Source organism: Spea bombifrons, chromosome 1 (assembly GCF_027358695.1).
Source record: "Spea bombifrons isolate aSpeBom1 chromosome 1, aSpeBom1.2.pri, whole genome shotgun sequence".
NCBI classification, from domain to species: domain Eukaryota; kingdom Metazoa; phylum Chordata; class Amphibia; order Anura; family Pelobatidae; genus Spea; species Spea bombifrons.
In genome coordinates this window covers 2,089,032-2,098,527 of record NC_071087.1, presented here as the reverse complement: position 1 = coordinate 2,098,527, position 9,496 = coordinate 2,089,032, and the positions used below count along the sequence as shown (strand labels likewise).

At 38.8% G+C, this 9,496-nt stretch overlaps 1 protein-coding gene across 1 annotated transcript; it reads left to right on the top strand.

Moving 5' to 3' along the window:
- Window positions 1-747: 747 nt before the first annotated feature.
- On the top strand, window positions 748-8,830 carry LOC128467756 (vomeronasal type-2 receptor 26-like). The gene is made up of 7 exons (XM_053449467.1): window positions 748-845; window positions 951-1,121; window positions 2,094-2,385; window positions 3,340-4,152; window positions 4,971-5,195; window positions 7,198-7,321; window positions 7,734-8,830. Exons 1-7 carry the CDS (start codon window positions 748-750, stop codon window positions 8,642-8,644), a joined length of 2,634 nt encoding a protein of 877 aa, XP_053305442.1. The 3' UTR covers window positions 8,645-8,830.
- The last annotated feature ends 666 nt before the right edge of the window (window positions 8,831-9,496 follow it).

Here is a 9,496-nt window from a genome sequence, read left to right as displayed (position 1 = left end):
CCACAAAATGCAACCTGTGAAAAAAGAGCCTTTTGATTATTAGATCTCTATCCCTATTTTTGCTGGTGACAAACAAGTGCTCCTGCAACCAGGAGCACTTGTGTATCACCAGCATCATGTAGCCGAGTTAGGTATTTAGCCAACTCACATGAGCTTGACTGGGAGCGAACTGGAAAGAATCTCAAGCTAACTGGCATTCTAGCTCTGCTAAAAATTAGATATTACACAAATAACTCGCTTTTAATGAAGAACAGGAAACAGGAACTTGTTCTTTAAAAGAAAAAGTAAGATTAAATACTTTTTAAAATTCTAGAACTACTTTGGGTAACTGGGTGAAAAAAATATATAACTGGCTTGGAAGAGGGCTTATATTCGTTACTCTGTGGCATATTAACAATTGAATTATTAATAATCTTGTGCTTCTTGTACATCCCAGCAAGAAACTCATTTGTATTCTTAGTATTTGAACATTTGTAACATTTTAACTGGTGATTTAGGTGATTGTGCAATATTTTCAAAGCATTGGTTTTTGGTTCTACCTTAAATAATGCTATATTGCATGTCAAGGCAAAACCTAGATATTGTTTGTGTCCAACTATTTTAAAATTACATCTACTTTCAGTTTAATTACATGTGTAATTTATATATTTTAATAACAAGTCACGGCTCTGGCTTTAAACCTCATAGGCATAGAGCTAATTTCAGACTCCATTGACTTGCATTAGACTGAAGTGTATAAAAGGAGAGATGCTTCACTTGCATTACATTAGTTCACGCATGCAGCCGATGGCATCACCCTGCGTGGGGCTTTATACTGCTGAGTGCTATGGACGCTCGAGGTCTCTGTATGTTACATTGTGGAACATTGTGTCACGTGGAGAGGAAATATTGAGATCTTCAGCATGTAAAGTTTCCCTGTTTGTAATATTCCTGTGTGTGACTCCGTGTAGATCTGGCTCCCAGAGCTCACCTCCAGCCTGTCATCTGGAGAGCAGAATAAGTCTCGAGGACTACGAATATGTTCAAGACGGAGACATTATTATTGGAGGAGTGTTCAGAGTAAATAACTTGATGAATGATTATCGTGAAGATGGAATCATAACTATGATGGCTTGTATGGAGTAAGTAGAAAAACTTTACAATACAGAAGTCAGGAATGGTTTAGATAATAAACATGATGAGGGATGAGAAAGAAACATTGAAATGCATAAAGTGATTTAAGAAAGTACAGGAGAGGAGTTTATTCCAAAAGAGCAGAAATGTAAGAACATATTCTCTGTATAACCTGTAAAGTTCTTCTTTGTAGAAGAGTCCACAGATCCAATAAGTTGGCTTTTGTTTTTACATTTCCTCTGATAATTGTTAGCCTAGGTAGTCCTAGCTTGTTTTTAATGCTGTAAGGGTGTGGAGGGGGTAGAAATGTGCATGTATGTTCACTTGACACATGGTCTACTTACACACCAGTAAAGGGATCTAGACTTGTATGACTTTTCCTCTTTATTTTATACGCGTATTAGGGGGCAGTCATGTTTTGTCTCATATAATGGTTGAATGAGACACATAACAATGTGGGCTTACAGAAAAATACCTGAGGAGGTCCCTGCTTTACTACAATGTAACTGTAAGATGTGTTAATAAAGTGTCAGGCGAGGAAGATCCCCTGGCGGCAGGAATCAGGATTAATTGTAAAGGAGCAAAACATGTATTGTGGAGACCAGCTATGACTGCAGTAGGTAAGATGCAGGTGACAAGTATGTGAGCCAGAGGTTTAGTTGACTCAGGGAGCGTTAGAATTAAATGAAAGACTTTGTATGGATAAATCTTGCAGCCATTTGAGCCACTGAAGCTCAACCTCAGGGGAGTAGCAGCTGTTGCAGGTGAAAAACTAGTGATCATCATACTTACTACAATCAGTTTAGAGTCTAAGCATTACGTTTCTTTCCATAAGGTCTTTATATATATGTTGAATGGGTTTTTCTTTGCCTTTCGTTTTGAATATCTTTACCGTTTTCTTAACAAAGTATATACATTCCTACAGCTGCAACTGACTCATTTAAAAGAAAGAAAAAATTACATTTGTACTACTTCCACAGGCCTATTCCACATTTCTACAAAAATCTTTTGACCTTTATGTTTGCCATTGGGGAGATCAACAGTCATCCGGAAATGTTACCAAATATCACTCTAGGATATCATTTATTTGATTCATGTTCTAATGAAAAAAAGACTGTAAAAAGCGTCCTTCAGATTTTATCTGGACCAGGAAAGACCGTCCCTAATTACTCCTGTACTAAACGAGGGACCCTGGCTGGTTTTATTGGGGATGAACTTTCTGACACCACCATACCCATGGCACAAATCCTAGGGCTGTATGGGTACGCACAGGTGAGCAGAATATGCACCGTTAGTACAATTGTTTAAATCTCTTTAATAGATGTTAGTTACCTCAAACCCTGCACCCAAACCCATCAGCCCTAGGCGCACTTCTCGTGACATTTAAGCACCCTTGTGTTCAGCGAGCGTCTATATTATGTGGCATGTGATGGATTCTGTCTATACATACTGGGCAACTTCTTGTCTTTCTGTTTTTCCAGTCAGTTTTCAGCAGTCATTGTACAAATTCCAGGCTAGAAGCTTCCGGAAGCTCCTGTGTTGTCATGAAACTGCACCTGTGGATATTGGGGCCTACTTGGTGCATTAAGTCCCTTTCTTGTAGCAGGGGTATTCATAGAAACGCAAGCCGACTCCACTCCTACAGTACTGTCAGTAATGGCACAGTATGCCTCAACTTCCTGTCATGTGACAGGATCAGTCAGTAAGAAGCCCCTTTTGTAGTCATAAGAGCTTCACTTATGAGGTGTGTGGCACAACTTCATTGGTTTCCATAGACTAAACTTCAAGCCCTGGAGAGGAGCAGGTGCACAGCAGTACTTATACATGTTCCCAACACTCCCATCCAGCTAAGATAAATGTATTTCATTTCATAATTCTTGTAGAAATCTCTCTGATTGAAATACGCATTATACAGGGCCAGTCAGGCTCTTGGAGCAGAGGCTCATTTAGACACCTATAAAACGCATTATGCACTAATGTGGTTTCAAAAGAAAGCTCTGCTTGTCCTGTAATAAATAATGTATATTGTGTTCGCATAAAGAAATGTGAAAAAGGGAAATTAAAATTGAACAAAAGTGCTGTAAAGGATTCACTCATTCACAGTAAAAAAGATGTAAGACGGTCTTTGTTCATAAGGTCCAAAAGTTTTTGTGTAACTAAGTCTTGGTCTTCAGTTTCCGAGAGGGTGGTTGTAGCATCTGTTATAATCCATTTGTTTTCCTGTAGATCAGTTATGGCGCAACGCATTCCGTGCTCAGCGACAGACGAGTTTATCCGACGTTTTTCCGAACAGTTCAAAATGAACATGTCAGTTATTATATTTTATCCAAGCTGCTGAAATACTTTGGCTGGAACTGGGTCGGCATTTTAACCACCGATGATGAAAGTGGAGACAAGGAAAGCCAAGTACTGACAAAGTATATGAAAGACGATGGAATTTGTGCTGAATATGTAATAAAAATACATTATTTTCAAAGCATGGTTGAAAGTTTTGAATACGCTTTCAAAACAATAGAAAGATCATCATCTCAAGTTATCATATTTTGTGGTTCCTTTTCTGAAGCTTTTATGTTTATTATTAGGGAAACAAAACATTCATTAATCAATAAATATGTAATTCTTGGCACCACGTGGTCTTCAAACACATTTCTGTTCCGGCATTTCTCTGATGTATTTAACGGGACTCTGACACTGAAAGCGTATTACAGCGACCATGTTCCAAAACTTTCATTCTTCCTTGAGAAATTTCACCCAAAGAGCTACCCAAATGACAAGTTACTGGAAGATTTGTGGGTAACAGCTTTTGAATGCTTGTCTCCAGATCCCTATAAAAACCAGTATTATGAAATTCATTTTGGGATGTCACTTCGTAACTGTACTGGGAGAGAACGCTTGAACGATATTGTTAGTTTTTTCAACAACGGGGATGCTTCTCGAGTGAATAATGCAGTGCTTGCGATGGCTAAAGCCCTACACAATATGTACATATTTCAGGAAAAAAAACTTTATCGAAATAAAATAACTCATTACAAACATCAGGTAAGTCAGGAATCATGAAAAGAGAGTGATTCAGGGGCATCAGCAGTTGAAGTGTTCTTAGCAGTAATCTAGCAATAGCAAAAGTTGTGGTATTTACATAAAACCAATAACTCTGCAGCAGTACCCAATATATATATAATGGCCTGGTTAAAGTGGGAAAGGTTGGTCAGTCTGGGCAGGACTTTAAGTAAGGGCCAATCAGATGGCACAATTATTTTTGAATTGCCATGAGGATAAGTATTCACTGTTGCCCCTCTGTGGCTCTGCTGCCCTCTGTTCCCGTCTTCCTCTCTCTGCTGTCTCCAACTCACATCTGACCCTTTTACTCTGACCCATGCCTTCCAGGGCCTCTCTTTGATTTGACCTGCCCTCCCATTCACCTCTGCTCTGATTTGACCGGTCCTGCTCTCTTTGCTCTGACTCCCCGCAAATCCTCCAAGCCCCTTCTTGCCCTCCCTGCTCTGATTCACTTTGAGTCCCTTCTGCTCTGACCTGCCCCACCAGCTTCTCTCTGATGCTCTCAGTCCCCTCTGTTCTGACCTACCCCGTCTTGCTTCAATTGCTTTGATGCAGATGGACAGATAGAGGGAGTGAGGGGAGTAAAAGAGAGAGGAGGCAAGGGAGAGAGTGAACTGGGTGAGGGAGAGAGAAAACAGAGGTAACAGAAAAGACGGAGATAAAACCTGTGGAATGAGAGAGATTTCTTGTCATGGCGTGTCAATCACACGCACATAAGTTGAAGGATATGTTACAAATTGCCGATTCAGAAAATGAATAACAGCTGATTATATTTCAGTACTTTTGTATTTTTAATACAGTTGCACCATTACATAAGAAATCTGAAAGCCGAGGACCAAACTTCTCATCTATATTTTGATGAAAATGGAGAGCATGTTACCCCACACGTAATTCGGAACTGGGTTGGAAATAAGGAAGAAATTAAATCCTTTAAAGTGGTCGGTGTCTTTGATCCGTGGGCTCCGGCTGATCAGCAGCTTAACATCAAACCCGGTCTAATAACCTGGAAGAACGAAGCCAACCAGGTGAGAAGCTTTTTCTTTGTTTGTTATTAGAATATATTTCCTAGATTGTTATATTTGGACACTGACACAAGTTTGTTATTTTGGTTGTTTATCAAAGTAACTCCAGGTTACAGTTAAATAACGAATAATGCAGTCTCTCAGCTTTAATTTGAGGGTATTCACATCCAAATTGGACAAAGGGTCTTGGAATTACAGCTTTAATATTGAGATCCTACTTTTTCAAGGGACCAAAAGTATATGGACAATTGACTCAAAAGCTGCTTCATGGACAGGTGCGGGCCATTCCTTTGTTATTGTTTTCATCACTTAAGCAGGTAAAAGTCTGGAGTTGATTCGAGGTGTGGCATTCTCATTTGGAAGCTGGTCAAGCATCAGAGAGCTAGCAGGGACATTAGAAATCAATAGATTGGTACATTCTAAGGAAAAAAGAACACACTGGTGAACTCTGTGACTTCCATGAAAGACAACAGTGGTGGATGACCATAGGAGCCTTTCCACCACATCCAGCCAAGTGAAGAACACTCTCCAGGAGGTAGACATATCTTTATCCAAGTCTTACCATAAAGACAAGACTTCACGAGAGCAAATACAGAGGGTTCATGACACGGTGCAAACTATTCATAAACCCCAAGAATAGAAAGGCCACATTAGACTTTGCCAAAAAACATCTAAAAAAAAATCAATCACCTGATCTCAACTCGATCGAGCATGCATTTCACTTGTTGGAAACAAAACTTAAGTCAGAAATACCCACAAACATCTGAAGACAATGCCAGTAAAGCCCTTTGTGAAGTATCACAAAAGAGCAAATATTAAATCTTAAAAATAAACATTTTATTAATGATTGTGTTGATTTGTCCAATTATATTTGAGCCCCTGAAATAAGAGGACTGTGTATGAAAATGGTTGCAATTCCTAAATGTTTCATATGATATTTTTGTTAAACCCCTTGGATTAAAGCTGAAAGTCTGCACTTCAATAAGATCTCGAATGTTTTATTACAAATCTGATGCCGTGGTGTACCGAGCCAAAATTATACAAATAGTGTCAGTAATATTTTCAGACCTAACTGTATATAAAACGTGAACTTACACAAGTGTATTTAAAAAACAAAAACTGTCTGCGCTTCTTACCCTAATAAAGTTGGCAACAAATATATAAACATAATATAAATGATATATATTATGTTTATATATTTGTTGCCAACTTTATTAGGGTAAGAAGCGCAGACAGTTTTTGTTTCTTGTATACATTGTACAGCCAATACACTGTTTCTTGCAGCATGCTTACACCTGTTTGGTAGGCCTCGTATTACACATTTGTATTATTTGAGCCTGTGACTAGCTTAGTGCACCGACGTTTTTTCTTTTCCCTGTTTGCACATATTTGAGGTTGTTGTCTCCTCATTAGTTTGGTTGCAGCTTGCTGTCCAGGGGTTAATGGGGAGGAGGTTTAATTGCACCTCCCCCAACACATTAATAAGGTTTTGGTAGCAGTATAAACTGCTTTGTGTGCCCACTATGTAGGAGGTGAGAGTAGGTTCTCACCCTATTGAGAGTGTGCCTTGACGTGGCGGGTGAGCTTAATTATGCTTTGGCCAATTCATATAACCAAAACCTCTCATTTATATTATGTTTATATATTTGTTGCCAACTTTATTAGGGTAAGAAGCGCAGACAGTTTTTGTTTTTTGTATACATCGTACAGCCAATACACTGTTTCTTGCAGCATGCTTACAGCTGTTTGGTAGGCCTCGTATTACATGTTTGTATTATTTGAGCCTGAGACTAGCTTAGCGCACCGACGTTTTTTCTTTTACAAGTGTATTTAAGCCTGAGTAAAAACATTGTTATTGTTACAGAGCTACTTTACAACCAATATGAGATTACAGATATTATGGATAGTGTAACTTGGTAGAATGCCATTAAAGTAAAGACTGAGTTCTAGGACCTTTAAAAAAAAAAATCAGCATTTAAAAAAAATATATGTGTTTCTTGTTTAGATTCCAAAATCTCAGTGCTCAGAAAATTGTTTGCCGGGTTACAGGAAAGCCCCGGGGTCTGAGATCCATTTCTGCTGCTATGACTGCGTCCTGTGCTCAGAGGGAGAAATCTCCAATATGACCGGTATATCCTACCTGATGCTCTGATATTCTTACCAAAAAAATAATGTTTACGTCTGACTGATTAATGGAGAGAAAGCCCCGAAATCCACTGCATGTTCTGAACAAATCAGCCGACTTTATATTACTCCCATTCCCATCACAGATTGAAACCACAGGTCCCTACACTGACACCCAGACACAAGAGCACGGAGATATTACAAGAGCAGGTGGACAACCATTAGAAAGACAAATACCTGCAGCATGATCCTGACTATGGGTGGTTATTTGTTCTCATTAACAGTACTGCAGAATAAATGTCAATAATCTGCCTGAATCCTACAATCTTTTCATTTTTGGATGATTTACATCTTTTTTATTAATTAAATCTTTTTTATGAAATTAAAAATTGTGTTTTTTTTTGTTTTTTTTTACAGATAGTGAGGCCTGCACAAAATGCCCAGATAATGAATGGCCCAATGAGAAGAAGGATCTGTGTGTTCCCAAATTGGAAGATTTTTTGTCCTATGATGATGCAGTTGCTATAGCATTTACATCACTCTCAATTTTATTTTGTCTTCTAACTGTTACAGTATCAGGGATTTTTGTTTCCTATAAAAATACTCCAGTTGTAAAAGCCAATAATTGGAGCCTCAGCATGATCCTCCTGGTCTCTATCATGACGAGCTTCCTTTGTGTCTTTCTGTTCCTTGGTCGTCCTACGGATATAACCTGCATTTTACGCCAAACTGTCTTTGGAGTTGCCTTCTCATTAGCCGTGTCTTCTGTGCTGGCCAAGACTATCATGATTTTTGTCGCTTTTAAAGCCACTAAACCTGGCAGTGTCTGGAGAAAATGTCTCGGAATCAAACTGTCTGCTTCTGTTGTCTTGTTTGGCTCATCTGTCCAAGTTATAATTATTATTTTTTGGTTGTCCATTTCCCCCCCATTTCAGGAGCTGGACATGCACTCTTATCAGGGAAAGATCATCGTTCAGTGTAATGAGGGTTCGGTTATCGCCTTCTACTGTGTCCTGGGTTATATGGGGCTTCTGGCAGCTGTTAGTTTTATTATAGCTTTTTTAGCCAGGACATTACCGGACAGTTTTAATGAGGCCAAGTACATCACCTTCAGCATGCTGGTGTTCTGCAGCGTTTGGATTGCGATGATCCCGGCCTACCTGAGCACCAAAGGGAAGAACATGGTGGCCGTAGAGATTTTTGCCATAGTGGCTTCAAGTGCTGGACTTCTAGGATGTATATTTTTTGCAAAATGTTATATAATTATATTTAGACCAGAAATTAACTCAAAAACACAATTATTTCGTAGCAGAAATAACAATCCGTAGATATAATAAAAGTCAATACAGTTGGGGAATTAAATGTCTTAATGCTCCACGGATGTACTATGACATCTTAAGTGAAATAGCTTATATCAATATGTGCACCGGCAAGACATGTTCAGTGATAGCCTGAAGTCTGCATTACTGATTTCATGTTGACCGACCATGTGTAGCGACACTCAGCATAAATTGTTGAGACCTCAGACGGTCTATGTCAGGCATGTCCAAAGTCCGGCCTGCGTTCCGGACTGATAAGACCCCACAGATAAGTTGCCCAATTAAATTTGCATTTAATTTTAATGGTTCAAAGAATGTCAGGCAAAATGGTCAGCCCTCCCACATGTTCACTTCATCAAATCTGGCACTCTTCGAAAAAAGTTTGGACATGCCTGATCTATGTAGACTCTGCTGGGATCTCTAATGACTGCCCTCCGCTGGCTAATCACAGGAACGACTATAGAAAATATTGCTGACTTTATAAGCTTCTGGGTACCATCACAGGCATTTTGGAATTATGCAGAAAACACTAAAACATTATTTTATGTTTGTAAATAAACGAATTCTTCAATTATTTGGAGAGCCCATGAAATTGGCAGAAAAGTACAGAGATCCCATAAAATGATTGCATATGAGCGTCAGCAAGTGTTTTTCTCCTATTCTTGTGTGACATCACACATCGTAATAAAGAAGGTGGACAAGGCCTTTTTAATATAATAGCTCACGACTATGAATAATTACTAACGTTTTATTCGAGGAAAATAATGTTACTCTGACCACCCAACTGTAAAAAAACGGATCATGTATCAGCTCATTCTTAATGTAGTAAATATTAGAGGCTGGGAACTAATTTTGAAATAA